This window comes from Vigna unguiculata, chromosome 3, assembly GCF_037176805.1.
Source record: "Vigna unguiculata cultivar grain cowpea cultivar isolate G323 ecotype 2 chromosome 3, ASM3717680v1, whole genome shotgun sequence".
Classification (NCBI taxonomy): Eukaryota; Viridiplantae; Streptophyta; class Magnoliopsida; order Fabales; family Fabaceae; genus Vigna; species Vigna unguiculata.
The window spans coordinates 70361620-70380431 of NC_140794.1; the positions used below are offsets into that span (position 1 = coordinate 70361620).

The 18812-nt window shown below is 32.2% G+C and overlaps 2 protein-coding genes across 3 annotated transcripts; both read right to left on the reverse strand.

Annotated features, from left to right (window-relative positions):
• Positions 1-1221: 1221 nt before the first annotated feature.
• LOC114176790 (Cox19 family protein (CHCH motif)) lies at positions 1222-5642 on the reverse strand. 2 transcript variants are annotated; one of them, XM_028061950.2, is made up of 3 exons: positions 5508-5620; positions 2594-2641; positions 1222-1633 (listed from the first exon to the last, which is right to left on the reverse strand). In XM_028061950.2, the coding sequence occupies exons 1-3, from the start codon at positions 5591-5593 to the stop codon at positions 1501-1503; spliced, it is 267 nt and encodes an 88-aa protein (XP_027917751.1). In that variant the 5' UTR covers positions 5594-5620; the 3' UTR covers positions 1222-1500. The 2 variants fall into 2 exon arrangements, with proteins under 2 accessions (XP_027917751.1, XP_027917752.1); XM_028061951.2 differs by lacking the exon at positions 2594-2641 and having other exon boundaries at positions 5508-5642.
• A 5462-nt stretch (positions 5643-11104) lies between these two features.
• On the reverse strand, positions 11105-15196 carry LOC114179854 (uncharacterized). Its single transcript, XM_028066334.2, has 6 exons — positions 14814-15196; positions 14236-14430; positions 13673-13789; positions 13393-13542; positions 12293-12351; positions 11105-11363 (listed from the first exon to the last, which is right to left on the reverse strand). The coding sequence occupies exons 1-6, from the start codon at positions 15027-15029 to the stop codon at positions 11228-11230; spliced, it is 873 nt and encodes a 290-aa protein (XP_027922135.1). The 5' UTR covers positions 15030-15196; the 3' UTR covers positions 11105-11227.
• Positions 15197-18812: the final 3616 nt, after the last annotated feature.

Sequence of the window (18812 nt, forward strand, 5' to 3'; positions counted from 1 at the left end):
AAATGATCATTTTACCTCTCATTAATTAGTAAAGTAAAATGAAACCCTAATTTTTCAATTCACTTGTTCACTCTTCAGCTTGCTCGACAGATGTTTCGTACAAAACAATGTTTTATAATATCTAATGCATAGTTAGAGCTGTAAAAATGGGTTAGAATCCGCAAACTAACCTGACGCACCACGGGTTCGGACAGGTTGGATTGAAAATTTTTAAAAATTTCAATGAGTTGAATTTTGATCCAGCTCACCCGGGTTAAACCCATGTTGGCTCACCAACCAGCAAATAAAGGGTCATACGTTGGGTTTTACATTTGGATCAGATTAGGTTAGTTATTTTTAGTCAATATATAAATAATTTGTATTTTTGTGAATTTGGTTGTATTTAGAATGTATTGAAGTTTATTTAGATTTTAATTATAATTATAATTTAGTTTTGAATGAAAATAAAAATTGTATTTTTTTTTAGTTAAGTGAGCCCGTGAACCAATCCGTTTAACCCACAAACCCGTGGTAGGCCGGACAGGATTCGAATTTTTTTGGCTCGCTAATAAATGAGCTGAGTTGACTCACTAAATTATCAACCCGTGATGAGTCAAACCGAACCGAGTTACCCATTTTGACAGTTCTATGTATAGTATCACTACCATAGTCTATATTTGGTAGTATGTTTAAAGAAAACTTGTTCAGTCATAGATAAAAAAATAAAATTGATTTTCTTACAAATTAAGATTAACTTATAAATAAATTTAAAACCAAATTATGTATAAATTAATAAGAAATGACTTCTACAAATAATAATAATAATAGTAATAATTATTAGGTATAAATACATAATAAAAAAAAATAATTTTTTGAAAAAAAATAAAAAATAAATAAAAAATTCATGACTTGACACGTGTCCTGTATGAACACGGTGTTAACTCCAACTTAACGGAGATGACCAAATTGAACCTCTTGGGGTACCAAATTGAACATTCATAAAGTTCGGGTACCACATTGAACTTTCCGAAAAAGTTTGGGTACCAAATGTATATTTATACCTAATTATTATTATTATTATGCATTCACACTAATTTTAACTGATGGAGAAATTAATTTCACTTTCTTATTTTCTCTGATAAATGCTAATTAAAAAGTCTCTTAAATAATAAAAAAAAAAGTTTGTTTGCATCGTGCTCAAGGAACCGAGTACATTTGGATATTAAATTGGTATAGAAACTGTTGAAAAATATAAAAGATTGGTACCACAAATTCTAAGAATTAGCTTCTACTCTTATTGTTGATTACAGCTTTCTGTGAAATACACATCTAAAATCTATAATATCTTAATTACATGCCACGCATGCAAGAAGAGAACAGTAACCGAGGTACATCGATGACGTCAACGGTTCATAACTCACATTTGAAAGAAATTAAAGAAAAGAAATAAACATTCAGTAGCCCTTCATTTTTGTTTTTTAATTTATATTTCTTCTTTCATTCATCTCAACCACTCTTCAATTAATGAATGGGTTGAGTAGCGTTATATCCCTTAGGCTTTTGCTTCAAAAGTCCGGAGAGGGAAGCGCAGTGAGTTGAATTATAATTGCATTTGGCACAGCAGGAATCCAGCAGCTCAATGACTTTAAGGCACCTGACAAAATGAATGTTTATGATATTAGATGCAATGAAAACACAATGCTCTTCCCAACTACGTATACTAAGTATTTAAGATGTTAAATGTAATAATAAACTGCAGTACATGTGTTGGAAATTATGCTTGGTTTATTTGCAGTCTGAGACGTTAGCTTATAAGGGTTTCGTTAATTTTATCAGAAATTTAGTTAGAAGTCCCTTATGAGTATTCAAACACACTAAAAGGCTGTTTTTTTTTTCCAGACTGGAAACTCTAAATCGATGTTCCCTCAAAAGTTAAAAACCGTTGCTTCTCACATTACGATGCTTTGAACTGAGTAAAACATCAATTTGAATAAGTTGTCAATCGGGTGCAAAAGTGGCACTGTTTATTGGCCCCCTTGCTGCCCTCTAACATCCGTGATGTCATGCATGTGACGTCAGCCAGCATGTCACCTCCGATTTTGCCCCTGAAACTAGGGATGATTCATGGGAGGGAGGTGAAACCAGTGATGTTGCTTCCTTAATCTGACCTCTAATTATGTTTTGTTTCTCACATATTTATACGAAAAAAATCTGACCTCCACTTAGAACACGTTTAACAGTGAATATTAATCATAACATTTATTACTTACTTACTACAGGGACTTTAGCATTAAAGGAAGAAATAAGATCTTCATCCCGAACAACATTTTTTTCTGCAAGAATTCTTAGGATCTCAATAATCATAATAATAATAATAATAATAATAATAATAATAATAAATCATATGTTATATTCTCTCTTGAAACAAAATTAATTTATTGTGGAACCTACATAAAATTACTTAAGATTACAAAGTGAGATCTATCATTAAAATAAAAAATTGAAAGAGATTCTAAGTTCTTACATCCTAAATGACATGGATGGACTTACCAAAAAATAATGTAAGATCTCAAGATAATATGTTAGCTAGATGCTCATAGAGTTTGTTTCTCACATATTTTCCATCTCAGGTTTGTCTCTCTTCAAACATTGTTTGGTGCCACTGTCGATGAAATAGGAAAAGCAATGTAAATAAGGCAAAGCTAAAGGTACAATAGGAAGGGACAAACAATAAAAGAAGGGCAAGTTATAATAGGGTGAGGAATGTGAGAAAGAGCACGAGAAGAAACTAGAGGCGCGTCTAAATGTCTAAATTACTTGGGTCAATAGCAAGATCATGGGGCGATCGTTGCTCATACTTTAAGCCTAAATCATCATTCACCAAGATAAGGGGCTAGTATAAACGAATCTTGTATCTTTGGGGCGAAAAGAGTAGAGACAACAAAGTCAAGAAGAGGAGAAGGGGACACCTAAGGGAAAGATTTTGGATCAATTAAAGGAGCATGAGGTCATAAAAAAAAATATGTATCTGCAAAGAAGGTAACAGTTATGGAGAAAAAAATTCCTGAGTAGTGAGTGATTAATAGTGATAACCATTTTCTACATGAGTGTCCTATGTTGATGTGATCTTCAAAGGTTCTCATCACCTATAACTCATGAAGAAACACTTGGCATGAATAATATAACCGAAGTCAGGACAGGAGGACTAATAGAGGAACGTTGCAAAAAGGGATCCTCAGGATATAATATGGAATGAGGAATCCAGTTATTGAGAACAAAGAATGACATCCAATTTATCAAATATCCAATGGTAAGTACAACATTGCCCCAAGATTTTGAAGGTTCATTCATTAGCATTCAACAACGCAGTATGTGACCGTTGTCCACAATATGTCAATGTTTTCCTTTGGTTAAACTATTCTGTTGAGTAGCAAAAGCAACCAGATTGATGTATGAATCCAAGTAAGGTCATAAAAACAGGAAAAAAATTCTTGGCATTGTCACTTTGCAAATTACAAATAACCTTACCGATTTAAATTTAGATTTCTGAACACCTGTTTGGAAATTACGAACAACTCAATGAGAAAAATCGCTAAGGTAACATAAACTTAATTCCTAAGAGAAAAGGAATATATAACTGAGAACCCAAACACCAAAAGGATGTGAGGCTTGCCTGAGAACACAACGAGTAAAGGAAGCTACAGCATGACTTTCCATGCCATCATGTTTCACACTCTAACTGGAGATAAGATGCCCAATACTACTCAATACCCAATAATGTCGACCAAGAGGGACCAAGAGAAACATAATAGCATTGAGGGAATAAGAAATAATATAAAATGAAGAGGCTTGCAAGGTTTCCATGAGGAGTGGAATGAAGACAATACCAGTTCAGTGCATAGACCGCACATGCCAACAAGATTATTAGAAAATCACAAATCTAAAAAGAATGACCCTAAATACCCAGAAAATCAGATGAGACCGAACATCTAGTACAATGTGTAACCCACAACCTAAAATTTGTCACATCCAAACTACGAATGAACTTGGTAAGACAAGCAACAATACAAACAAAGACTTGAAGGGCAATGCATAGTCCCCACACGCCAACTGGCATCTGAGAAAGATGACACGCATAAAAGTGCATAAATGCTCCTCCAGTAGCAGCATTTAGGGAAGGGTTGTCCAATTGGCTTCTAAACCTCCATGTGATGTTGCCTGGACAGCTATTGGAAAATAATCAATGGATTTAATGGTCACATAACAAAAAACCTATGGAATACTTTTTAAAATCTCACATGAACTAGAGATAATGTCAATTTACAGTATATAAGAGGGATCAAACCTACCTAATCTTATAAGCCGGTTTTTTCATGATGGATTAGACTTCAACTCACTTTATAATATGGTATTAGAGTTGATCCTAATGAGATTTGATGGGCCTATCATATAATCTGTTATTGAGCCGCTATCATACCACCGAAAAATATTTAGTTCCACGTTCGAGATATCTAGTCCTCAATGTGAGAGGGGCATTAGAGATTTCACATCGACCTGAGATAAGACCAACTTACAATACTTACAATATATAAGTAGGGGCAAATCTCACCTTACTAGTCTCTTTTGTGAGGATGAGTTGAACTTAAACTCAATTCATAATAAAATCTAAGAATTTCCAAAAACTAGAGGGATTTTGACAAAAGATTGGGATGAGTTGAACATCACATCAGGGCATAAATAGTTGAAAGAATCTTGACAGAGACAAACCCAAAAGCAAAAGGAACTCATAAAAACAAAGCAAATTTTATAAAGAATTAATGGAGAAAAAAGGGCAAAACATCATGAAGATAAAGAGTTAGAGGCTTATGAAATTATGTAACACTCTATATTGTAGCAATGTCTATCTCAAGGAATTACATTAAAATATAAAATGAATTCTAAATAAAAGAAAAAATAATTTTCAAGTAAAACTATTTCTTCTAAGCTCAAATTGGTCAAGGAATTGATTCCTCCTAGCGACTAATTGATTCCCATGAGGAAGAATCACTAAACATATGAGAAAGTCAGTTTTTACAAAGTGAGTGGTTGCAAGGAATCAATTCTCCACACAAAGGAATTGATTCCCCCGTTGAGTAGTAGACGAGAGAGAAAACTTGCAATAACAACGAAGATGCTAACCAAATGAAACAAAGAAAGAATGTCGTTTTATCTTTAATTCGTTTTTCTTCTTCAGTAAGCTTTGCCACAAAACAATCAGTATTAACGGAGGGGTGCTGATTGCAACTTGTAGTTATTGTGAGACCATGATACAAATGTTCTCCTAGTTTACTCCTACGCTTCAATTGATGCTTTGTTTGGATAACTGTGAGGAAATTTTATGAAACCATCACAGCAAAAAGGAATAGACAGGTGGGATTTTGATTACACGGTTACGCATCGGTAAAATAAGAAACCTAAGGGTTTCGACGTCCGAGAATCAAACGAAAGGAGAAAACACGAGACAGAGAGATTCGGTTAAAGGCGCATACCTTTGTGGAAGAAAGTTGTTCTTGGAGAGGCAAGCTTGAATGTCACAGGCCTCTTTCTTGCACGGCTCCTTGGTTGCCTGCGCCATTGCACCTCTCACAAATATTGTACGTATTTGTATTATAAAAAAAAAAAAAAGAAAAAAGTTAAGATTCTTGTTGGTACATTTTTTTTTTTTAAATTTCAAATAGTTTTAAGATTTATTTTAATCTCAATTAGGTTCATATTTTTTTTAAATGTGTAACAATTAGGTCTATTTTGTTAGTATGATATTAACTGTGTTAAGGATCAGCTTCACATTTTTTTTGATTTTTTTTTTAAATTAATTTTTTTTACAATATTCATACCACGTGTCACGTTAATATTGCGCCAAGTGTCAAGATCCGTGTCAAATCATTGTCTAAATCTCAATTTGGTATATATTTGTTATTTTTATTACATTTCAATCCATTTTTTAAATATATTTATTTTAACTTTTTACAAAATTGTTTTAAAATTTTATATTTAAATTTATAAAATTGTTACTTTTAAACCAACTCTAACATTTGTATATAAATTATTTAAAACAATTTTGTAACAAGTTAAAATAAATATTTTAAAATTTTAAAACAAAATATAAAATAAACTTAATATTATTAAAATATTTAATAAAAATATCATTATAAAATTTATATAAAAGTTATTTGATCTCAATTTGGAGAGGATGAAATTGAAAATTAAAAAAAAATGGACTGAAATATAATTAAAATAACAAATATATGGACCAAATTGAGATTCAAACAATGACTTGACACGTGTCACCTTACTCACTTGACACGTGGCACAATATTGATATGACATATGGCATGAATAATTTAAAAAATTTAAAAAATTTAAAAAAATTTAAAAATAAAAATAAAAAATTCAAAAAAAAATTAGGAGATGACACGTGGCATATCCTTAACACCGTTAACACCATACTAACGGAATGAACCTAATTATTACACATTTTAAAAAATATGGACCTAATTGAAAAAAAAATCTTATAACTTATTTGAAATTTTTCAACAAAAACATCAACCAAGGAAGTATTTTAACCTAAAAAAGATTGTATTCTACAACGGATAAGGTTACTCTCCATAAGCAAATTCTTTTGTATCTCTGAATATTAAAATTCTCACTTTTACTTCATTTTTTAATTGTATAACCTGAAAATTAAAAATATTCGTTGATGGTAAAATCTAAGAGAAATTCTAAATTATAAACATGAAAATTATTTTTTTACTTTTAAATTATACAATACAGAAATTACTTCTAAAAATAAATAAAACAGATCATGTGAGAACCTACAAAATTGGATTTTTGGAGTGACATTATTTTAAAAAATGAAACTATTATTTTAATAACAAAAAGCTTAAATATAGATAAAAATTTCATAAAGAATTCCCTTATTTAGAAATATTTTATTCCTCTAAAAACTTTTTTCTCATAATTCTCTCACTTCTCTCTAAATCTTCTCACCATCGATTTATCTTTTCTAATATCAGATATTGTATGATTGATTTTTGTGGTCAGCTAATCAAGACTAATCGATCAATTTCTTCTTCTTCTAGTTTTTTGCCTATTCTTATTTTTCCTGTTTGATTTGGCCTACATGTGACTATCTCATAGTTGCATGTGAGGTTTTAATCTTCTTCTTGAGTCTCTATTGATCAATGATCATAATATTATGGTCTGATTATGTTTGTGATATTTCTATGTGTAGATACAACATTTATGAGTTGAAGAGTGGTTGTTGTTCTAGAACTTTGGGAAGATTGGTTGATGTTATAGAAATTTGCATTGATCAGTCACGGTAAGGGAAGTTAATAACTATTTGCGTGTATGAATTTATACAATTGATTTTTGGTACCTAATGAAATGTTGTAATTGACTGATGAATATGAATTATATATATATATATATATATATATATATATATATATATATATATATATATATATATCACACTTGTTCTTTGGTCCTAGACGTGAAAGGGATTGACCTTGTATGTGGTTGGGTGATGATTGCTTGATATTAGATTCTGTAGGGTTTAGGAACGATCACATGTGCACCCCTCAAGTAAATTCTATATGAAAAACATGTGTCCAGATAATTGAATGACAATAACTGTTTAGATTAAGTTGAAAGTATATGTACCTACAATAGTCTTTAAAAGCACCCAATTATAAGAATGATATTCGTAATAAAATAAAGTTGCAAGTGAAAGATTTGAGCGAGCATATTATTTTCTGCTATTATCATTATAAGTAAAAACATTGATGATAAAATATTTATATTAAAAATTGATTTGATTTAGGATTGTCCTTTAAGCTTCAAAACAACTCTTCCTATATTTATATTTTTTTAATGACAATAAATAAGAGTGAAAATAAATCACTTTCAGAACTTATATTCATAGATGCACATGGAGTCACTTATGTATAATTGTTTATGGGAAAAGAAAAAATGTACAAATTATTTCATATTATTTTAAGTTATTCTACTTGATATAGTGAAACTAAGTTCATTAAGTAGAAAATTTTTAAATTATAAATGTCAATAACAACTTCACATCAAAATGTATGTATATCTATTCAATAACAATTTAAAATGTGTGTATATCTATTCAATAACAATTTAAGTTGATTTTTTTCATTTTCTATTGAAAGAGAATTAAAAATAATAATAATAAAAGTTATTCAATTATTTCAATCATTTATCTATATTTTAAAGACACGATCATTATTGCAAGCAATACCATGTAGGACATGTCTATACTTTATTATTCAATTTGTTCTAAACTCAACATATTTCTTTATATTAAATCATACATTATTATTATAAACAAAGTTATCATAAATCTTTATTATTCACTATTTTAACTTATTATTGTTTTAAATAAATATAACGTGAATTTTGTTATTTTATATATAATAAAGTATATTCTTATAAATATTTAATGAATTTTTATTTCAATAAACCTGTGTGTTGTATGGGTCAAAATACTAGTTTATATTAAAGGATAAGGATAATTGATTTTAATGTCAACGGTTATGCATGCATATACATGGTTTATTTATGTCTAAGTGAAAGTGACTAGAGATGACAAATAAACTCGTCCCCATGAGTATTATCTGAACCCGTCTCTGTTTTGACGGAGAATTTTCGCATTGTCTGGGTATAGGTATGGGTACGGAAAATTCTCGATTTTTTCAATTGGGTATGGGAATTGAAATGTACATATTCCCGCCATAATACTCGTCTCCGTCATATCTCCGTCCTCGTTTAAATTATTAAAATATTCAAAATTAAATAAGTAACGATATATATATATATATATATATATATATATATATATATATATATATATATATATATATATATATATATATATATATATATATATATATATATAAACCCTAAACCCAAAACCAGATATCAATGACATTCTACAGAAAGCACATATGTTACATTTGAAAGCTCAACCGACTCCTTTGATCTCCTCTTTGCATCTTGATCATGATGCACAATCCACAGTTGATGACTCAACTGTTCATCACTCCATTGTTGGTGCTTTACAGGACTTAATCATCATGGGAACAAAATTATCTTTTTCTGTTATTAAAGCCTAGTTCATGCTCCTCAACATCATCATTGGACAACCAAACGTATCCTTATATATCTTTCAGGTACAATGCATCACGGTTTACTCCTTCAACCATCCTTTGATCTTTCCATCATCGACTTTAGCGACGCAAAGTGGGCCACTGATATAGAAGACAGAAAATTCACAACCGGTTTCTGCATTTATCTTGGAACTAATCTTATTTCCTTACACTCCCATAAACAAAAGCGGCCTAGTAGTAGTACCAGGCTGAATACAGATGTAACTGATGTTTTTACTGAAATACTTTGGACACAATCTCTTCATGTTGAGCTTCATATCAATGGTGGAATACCAAAGGTTTATTCTAATCATTTAGGTGCAATTCTCCTTGCTTCAGATCCCGCCCGTGATGCACCCCAAGTCCAAGCATTTCGAAATAGACCTTCACGTGATCACGTGCAGAAACATCAGATTCAATTGATACATCCCAACAATGAATCAAGTAGTGAAATCTTTACCAAACTTATTTCGGGATCCTCTTTTGCGAAAATCAGAAAACAATAAATAAATTTATGGTTGTTGATAATCCCACCATAAGTTTAAGGGGATGTAGATGTTAGATAATGTAATTTAAATGTATATGAGTTAATATGTTTGTATGTATACTCTCATTTGTTCTTTGTTTTTAGTGATAATAATAATTCATCTTCTTTCGTACATTTTGTTTCTTTCTATCTTGTTCTTACATTGTGAAATTTAAAACTCTATTTTTGAGATGGTAGATCTTGGCAGGATCAAATATTCACTTGATTTGGAAATTATGATCAAAATAGGTGAACTTTTTATTTTCCAGATAAAAACTATTGCAAATAAATTGTTAAATATTGACTACATCCCTCTTCTTTGGTCTTTGTTTTTAGTAATAAAATAATAACTCATTTTCTTTTTTCGTGTATTTTGTTTCTCTCTCCTATCTTGTTCTCCTCACATCGCAAAATTTAAAACTCTATTTTTGAGATGATAGATCTTGACAAGATCAAATATTTTCTTGATTTGTAAATTACGGAAAAAATAGGTAAAATTTTCATTTACCAGGTAAGAACTATTGCATATAAATTGTGAAATGTTTCTTTTATCTAACAACAACTAGAAGGGATATGTGATTTATAGTAAATTTCTTGTTAAAATTTTTGAAAGAAATGTCTAGTATGGTATCTACTCTAAAAAGGGAAGGGACTAAGTCATAGGATTGTAGGCGATACAAACAATAATTATGTTGGTAATCTGGATTATAGAAAAAGCATGTCAAGATATGTCTTTCTTCAGTTGTGCATGGTCATCTAAAAGATAGCTCAACAATTTCCACGTCGCATTCATTTCCTCCCACAAGATGAGCGTGTCTTCTCTAATACCATAGCCAGTGACAGTCCTGGGAGACCGGAGACCAAGAGCAACAATGATTAGATAATTTATTCACCGACTTGACTTTTCGACCAAGTGCTAAATTTACGAAAACGAGAAACAACTCTCTCGTGTTCCTATCAAACTTGGTAACAGAACATGCTTGAGAATTCCGAGGAAGACCCGGGCTTTGGTCAATTCACTGCAACCATTGTATGATTCGTTCTACTCGAACATTTACTTTGTAGGTCATCAAAGCAAAAGGTTGAAGAAAATTTCTTAAGCCATCCGTTGCAAGAGTAAGAAATAGAATCTCTACTCACGAGGGATGACATTGGTTTTCAGATTGCTATCTCATCATCGAGAAGGTTCACCAAAAAACACATACAAAAGCTGTTTTGTCAGAAAGAATATTAAAATATATTTTTTAAAATATAGATAAGAAACCTCGTATCAGCATGATATTTATTATTAGAACCCCGTGTTCTAAATTTTCAGATTTGGACCTCTCGTTTCGGAAAAAAACGGGAGAGGATCCATTCCCAATTAAAACACCTTTACAGGTGTATATAAAAAGCAAGTTAAGGCAATATCATTGATTGTTATAACAATAATTACAAACCAAAAATAAGCACTACTCTCTCCCAGCCCACTCCTGTGCAAGAGAATAATGTATAGACATGGATAAAAATGTCAATCGAGGTAGAAAAGCGTCACAATCTTCCGCAAATTTTTTGCTTCTTGACAAGTTTCCATAAGCAACCTACTGTCATGGAAAGCAAAACAAATCACTTGCTGCACGTGTGAAATGATGTCCATATTGCATAACCTGCGTGTGAAAAAAATGAAAGTTAGAATAATGCACCAATTTTACTGCAATAATAAAAAAGTTGTGAGAAAAAAAATTAAAACAACAATTAGAGTTGGCCATTTTGGCAATCAATACTTAGCTTATTCATCGAATTCACATTAGCCTTACAAAAACTAAACTTACACTAGTGCTTGACCAAGGCCTAATTTGGATTAGCTAACTAGGGAGAACCTTGAAATTGATATATGTATTAATTTTTAACATGTAAAAAAAGTACCTATTAAATAACAGGTGTTACGAGAAAATTAGACGACACATTCAAAAGTTCAAGTGCATAAATTATTTTACCTCTGTAATTTTTTTTATTTTATTTCTCTAGTGGTTGTTGATAGACTTGCTTAAATTGGCTCCAAAAGTGACAAATTCTACATTCTGATAAAAAGCAAAAGTTTTGAAACAACATTGCTATGGATTGTTTCTATATAGATTCGAGTGTTCTGAAGTTAAGATGAGTATTAAGCAAAAAGGAAATCCTGTTTTCAACGTGGATCTAAAGTTCGTTAAGAATTCGAGTCTCCTTCCTTACTTCAAATCAACAACATAAACTTTTACTTTCTCATATTACATGGTTACTTTACAAGGGTTAAATTCTTTGTACAAAGGGAATTGTCACATTAGAAATTCCAAAATCAGCACTAAAACCAATTTACAATGTAGCACCCATTTATTTCAACATGCAATTTCCTAATTAGATTATTTGTTCTTTAGGTTTTTTTCCAGTAAAATGAATAATAAAGATGTTTGCACAAACTTTAAACTCAAACCCATAAATAATACTACCAAGGTATCATCGATAGGCTTGTATGTTAGTCGATGAGAGGTTTGTGAGTACAAAGTCCTGGCACCTATTACCGAAAAACGTAAGACAGAATAAAGCTACTACAAACCTGCTGGCTTCTATTAGAGGTAGATGATCATTATGGGGCTTTTCTATGACATTTTTCACCTGCATATTCAACAAAATCATTGAAATAATTAGTAACCCAAAAACTGGACCAATCCGCTCAGTCACACTAGAAAACCAGGGAACATTCTAATAGACACAAAAGTGGTTTTTTCTATTTTGGATACTTAAAAAACTAAAAATTTGAAAATGATATTTGATCCTAAATATCCAACTACACTTGACATGTTCCATAATCCATCTTGATTTAAAATATCGAACACCACCAGCAAAAAAATATATTTATTTGAATACATGGGTTTCGCTTTGAAAATGGACAAGTATTTTGCAATATTAGAAAAAAAATACCAAAATCGATATCAGCAGGCATGGTAAAAAGAATTGAAGCTAAGTTAATCATGAATGCTTTTCAGGGAGTATGCATATATACATATTTATAAAACAAACCCGATGACATAAGGAAACAATATAAATTACTAACACATCTAATGATACACAACTTGTCAGCACAGAAACAAATGACAATATCAGTTTGAACCTGCAGTATAGAAGGTCGCCAAGAGGTTCTGTACTTTCTGTTGAAAGAACATGGCCTTAGGAATAACAGGAGGAAAAGGAGAAAACAGAGGCTAAATATCGTGGAACAGATGATGACTTCATATGATGTCATGTATTAAAATGTGGCGGTATGATTTTAAAACCCAAAGCACAAACTCTTATTTGTACTAATTATATCATTAGTCGCTCAGTGGAGAGGGTATGCCTTGGCATAGAAAAAAGGATGCCACTTGCTACCATATGATATCATACAAACTATAACTAGCAGAAAATAGCTAGCTCTCTAACGGAAAATAAATTCTGAGTAGGGCATGAAAGAAAAAAAGATTTACAAAAGGAATCCCTTTTACAACAGGGTAAATAGACATCATCTTATAGACAGAGCGGACAGATGTTCAGTGAAAAATCTACCACAATTAACAATAAGCAAAGCAGATAAAATAGCTTTTTTCTTTGAAAGGTGTATAACACTTATATTCCAACCTTTGAGAAAGTGTATAATAAAACCTTCAAACTAAATCTTACTTTGGACAATAGCTCCTGACTCTCGGGAGGCTGTTTGCTTAAACTTTGTGGTAATATAACTGTAAGCAACTCTGGTTTCTCTGCCCTTAAAGCACCTCGGATAACAGCAGCATTAGTCCCAGATGCTCCAGATGTATATATATGATTTTTCTAGAAACAGAAGGATGTGAAATTGAGACACGCAAGCATTTTTAAAAAAAAAAATCATAACTAATGTTGAATAAAATTGTGTCCTACAAGCAAACATAAGATATTCTCTAATAAAATAACAGCATCTTACAGTTATAACCATAGCATAGCTAAGAATCTCAATTAGTTCCTGGTGCATGAATCCCATGTTCCGTGTTCCAAAAAAGCCAATAGCTCTAGGTCCTTGTTGTTGAATGGCCAATAACTCCTGTTCCAAAAGAAATCTTAGTTCAAAATAATGTACAATTTAATGTCAGGCAGACAAATGAGGTTGCAATAATTAAAGATTACAACATTTGTCAGCTGTGTTAAAATGAAATGTCAAAAGTAAAGACAACATCTTTATAAACCTCCTTAAGACATTAGATATTCTTGAGGAAAAATCCACTTTGTAAAAGCATTTTTATACTATCATCGAATAATGTATTACAAATTTATTAAAGAAGTTTCACAATGATGTATCAACAAGAAATAAGCTCTAGTTTACAATTATTAATGTACTACCGATAAGCTCTAGCTTTTCAATGATGTATCAACAAGAAATAAGATAATTAGGTTAAAGTCCTTACACGAACAGGTGATCAAATTGACACTGACTTTTTACAATTATTAATTCAGAGTCCGTATAAGCTGTGCATCAAAATGGTTACAAACCTGCAGATAATCAACATCAGGAACAGGTTTGAACTCTGATACACGAATTGACCCAGATCCTTCAACAACTGATTGGACCTGAGTTGGAATTTGTGTTGCCAGTTCTTCATCGGAACCAAATAAGGCCAACCCCTTCTCCAATTCATAACTTGGGCTGGTTGTATCTGGATCTCTATTCATATGTCCATAAAGCCACTATACGAGTACATAAAAACAGAGTCCCTGGTAGTAAAAATTAGTGAACAACAACTGCCCACAAGCCACAAGGAATGGCAACGATACAAGATCAAGCTGACATGAGCAGAACAAAGGAGAAAATACTAGTAATACTAACCTAATCACCACAGAATATTCCGGTACATGAAAATGCAACTAGAATACAATTGACAAGTGTGTGTATTTTACAAGGCCGGCACTCAATGATACGATGAATTATCAATCAATAGAATTAATGCGTGATATAATATTAGCTTTGAGTTATGGATTCCCAATAAAATTCAAAAGCAACAAGTTTTGAAGCGATAAGATAACAAAGTTGCATAGATAAAATTGTGAAAGATGGGGCGAGAGAGAGATACCGTCCGTCTTGAGGGGAATGGTTTGGGTACGAGCTTCTTGCAGGTACCGACGCGTCCGTGATGAAACAGAGAGAGAGAGAGGGAGAAGCTGAAGAAGGCATTGATATTAGGGTTTGGTATGCTCTTGAAGGAATAGCAATGCGGAGAGAGATGAGAGGCGGTGACGATGGAGGAACTAGGGCATAGGTTCAGAGTTAGAGTCACTGTTGCACTCATTCCTTCTTCCTAATCCTCCTAAACTACAATCTTCGCTTTTCGTCTTCCTTTTCCTTTTTCCTTTTCCTCGATTTCTTCCTCACCTTTTTCTATTCTTTTGTTTCTTTTTCCACCTCCCCAACCTCTGCCTCTGCTTTCCTTCCCAATCCAATCCTAAACAAATGTTACCCTTTTCCTTCTCAAAACTGCAAAGGCTGAGAACCTCCCAACTGAGGACCTGGGGCCCACTTTCTTTTGGACTTTATATTAAACAAACCCAAATACAAACCATACTTTTCGTTTTTACCTCTACTTTATCGTACGGTTTTAATGCAGTAAATAAAAATGCACCTTCATATATTTCAATCTATATATTTGGTATTTTTTTCTCCTTCTTATATCAAACATTTTTACCATCTTCTATATCTATATTTTAATCTATATATTAGAGAAAAATCATTGTTTATATTATTTAATATATTTTTGTTTTAATATTAATTAAAAAATAAGTTCAAAACATCATATAAATTTAATAAAATTTAATTAAAATAATTAAATTTATGTATTCTTAAAAATAAAAAAACTTAATTAGTCTAAGAAAAATTAATTACAATTTTTACTAAAATTTAAAAAATTAAAAATTTATTTAACTTTTAATTATCTCTGTCGTCCAGCATTTTGTCAAAAAGACACACCGTTTCGAACTATTTCTTTCTCCCCTTCTTCATGTACACCCCATAAGATGGAGAAAGATTAGATTACCTATACTTCAGATTATTTAGTTTCTTCGTGTACATCTATAAGATGTTGGAGAAAGGTTAAATTACCTATACTTCAAATGATTGAAAGACAAAATTCACAAATATATTATATATTATATATATAAAAATATTTTTTAAATTGTGTAATTCTAAATATAATTCTAGATTCTAAATCATATAATTTAAAATATATTTTTAGAATATGTAATCCAAAATATATTTCTAAATTAATATAATTCATAATTTATTTTGAAACTATTTAATCCATAATATATTTTTGAAACATAGGATATATGCAATCTATAATGGGTTTTTTCTTCTTGCATTTATTTTATTCTTCCCTCACTTCCATAAAACACATCAATACTAAATTATTCATCATTAAAAATTAAAGATTATAATAAAAAATAAAAGTTATTTATAAGACCCACTTTTTCTACTCTTATGTTTAAGGGTCTGGCCTTAACTATTGGGCCTAAGGGTCAATCCATAGGGTACCCAAAATCCTTTTCCAGCCTTAACCCCTTTTACCCTGTCCCATTCTTAGAAAATAGGAACATTTTCCCCTACCACTGCTGGAAAGAGCTTTGCTAGGGCATAATCAGAGCACCCACTGTTTCACTCGAACGTCTTCTCCGGGTAAGTTGAACTTGAACTTAAACTTTACTCCTTTCGTTCCATTCCAGTGTCTAGGTTCTACTTTGGGTTGACGTTGAAACCTTGTGCTAGCCTCCGTGCATCTGTTTTCTCAATTTACTACATTGGTTGGAGTTACATTGCTCCCCTCTTCCCCTAGGACCGTTGTACTTACGTTTAGCCCCATTCCAGGTAAGGAAAACTAGGTTTTTCATGCTTTTATAAATATAGTGCTTGGTTTGTTTCTGTTTGGTGCTCCAGATGATTTTAATGTGCTTTTGATGGTGTGAAAATGATATGTATGTTGTTATGGATGGTTTTCTAGCTTGGCACGCGCGAGAGCAGAGGAGGTTTTGCTGAACTCGCCCAGGCGAGCTATTGGTCGCTCAAAACGAAAAGCTCTCGCCTGAGCGAGAACTGCTGCAACCTACCCTTCTCTCTGATTCGAGGTCTCGTCCAAGCGAAGGACACTCGCCTGAGCGAGAGTAGTCTCGCCTGAGCGAGAGTAGTCTCGCCTGAGCGAGAGAAGTGACTTGAGTGAGACCTCGACGTGCCCTTTGTATGCAGTATCGCCCAGGCGAGAGCTGGTAGCTTGAGCGAGAGCTCCTTAGCCTGAGCGAGATTGACAGGGTTAGTTGGATACGTGTATGTTTCACATGATTGAATGATTGGTTGCTTTCAACAATTCAAGTATGATGCCTTGTATGTTCTATATGATATATTGGGATCTCGAATTGATGAGCTTGGCATGATATGCATATGAAACATGGTTGGATAGTTGGTTATATATTGGCATGAGATTGGTATGTATTATAATTCAATGTTGGGTTGATGATGCATAATTTTGGTATGGTTTAGGACGTAATTCCACGAAGGTTTCGTGATGGTGCCTCATGGTCACGACGTAATTCCATGGATCTCTAAGTGAGATCTCATGGTGGTACCTCATGGTCAGGACGTAATTCTACGATGATCTTGTGGTGTTGCCTCATGGTCAGGACGTAATTCCATGACCCCTGTTAGTAGGAGCTCATGGTGGTGCCTCATGGTTAGGACGTAATTCCCAGGAGGTTTCGTGGTGGTGCCTCATTATATAATTTAGTAAGGATTCAAGTAAGAATTGCATCCTGAAACTCTAAAGAGTCAATTAGTCTCACGTAGAAAGTACTTACTCAAGTGGTGAGAGTAGCAGGAGGCCCTAGTCTTTGGTAGGATAATGGTCTTAGACGTTTGAAGGCTAACCTTGTGCATGATAGGGTGAAACCCATTGGCAATTGGCTCTGTAGAGCAGTAGAGGCCACCACAAGTGCAAGCATCCAGTGAATCCGACTGATTATATGTATCCGGATAATCGAGTCTTAGAGTCTTGCTTGTTGGTCATCACATGTTTGGTTGATTTATGTATCTTTGACTTTAAAATTGTATGCAATTGTATGATAAAACATTTTTCCACCCTAGCTTACCCTTTATGTTTTCTTGCTTGTGTGTCTCGTGTGTGGTTTTCTCCTTTTGCGATGATCATCAATTTATTAATGTGAGTAGATGTGAGAACTCCTGGTGATTGCAGCGGCGACGGAGATGCTGCAGCTTAGTTGGACATGGTTTAGTGTTGGGCCGCTATTGAACCCACGTTGAAGAGCCATTATTATATTGTAATCTATTGCTTATGAACAAGCTTTTGGTCATCTTTCAAATCTTTCTGTGTTGGGTTAAGGGCACATTGGGATACCTTGATTTTCTTCATTGAATACTTGGATGATTGCGAAATCTTTATACTTTAAGTCTGGCGCACTTAAATATAATAATATATAGGATATTTTATTTGAATAGATTTATCTATTAAAATGAGTTTAATAAGACGTTACGTTATCCAAATAAAAGTTATCCAACATTCTTTGTAAATACTATGCAGTCCAAATATTTTCCGGAAACATACTTCAGAAAATACAATTCAAAATGTATTTAAAAATTATATTTCACATGTATATTTTCATATACGGAAGTAACTTCCGCATTAATCAATCCAAAATACATTAAAAAAATTATATTCTAAAATATATATTTCAGAAGATATTTTTAAATTTAAAAATGTATAATCCAAAATATATTTTTTAAAATTATTTCAGATTGTCCAAAACATGTTTCTGAATTCAGAAATAACTACCAAATTAACCATTCTAAATACATTTTAAAAAAATACATTCGAATTATTTCCGAATTCAGAAATATATTGAAAATGTACATTCCAGAATACATTAAATAAAACTTTTCAGACTGGATGTTCCTAATGCTATTAAATGCATTTCTAATACTCTTAACACACTCATCTGCAACCCATTCACTGCTGTTATGACCTTTCACTCTCAGGTTTATATAATGTGTACAAACCCATCATTCACAGCTCTTA

Coding starts and splice junctions, on each gene's coding strand:
- LOC114176790 (XM_028061950.2), bottom strand. CDS start 5,593: ATGGCGCAGGCAACCAAGGAGCCGTGCAAGAAAGAGGCCTGTGACATT. Junction 2,642..5,507: donor AACAACTTTCTTCCACAAAG/GTATGCGCCTTT, acceptor TTTCATCGACAG/TGGCACCAAACAATGTTTGA. Junction 1,634..2,593: donor AAACCTGAGATGGAAAATAT/GTGAGAAACAAA, acceptor TCATTTTGTCAG/GTGCCTTAAAGTCATTGAGC.
- LOC114179854 (XM_028066334.2), bottom strand. CDS start 15,029: ATGAGTGCAACAGTGACTCTAACTCTGAACCTATGCCCTAGTTCCTCC. Junction 13,790..14,235: donor CTGATGTTGATTATCTGCAG/GTTTGTAACCAT, acceptor CTTTTGGAACAG/GAGTTATTGGCCATTCAACA. Junction 12,352..13,392: donor GTCAGGAGCTATTGTCCAAA/GTAAGATTTAGT, acceptor TTGAATATGCAG/GTGAAAAATGTCATAGAAAA.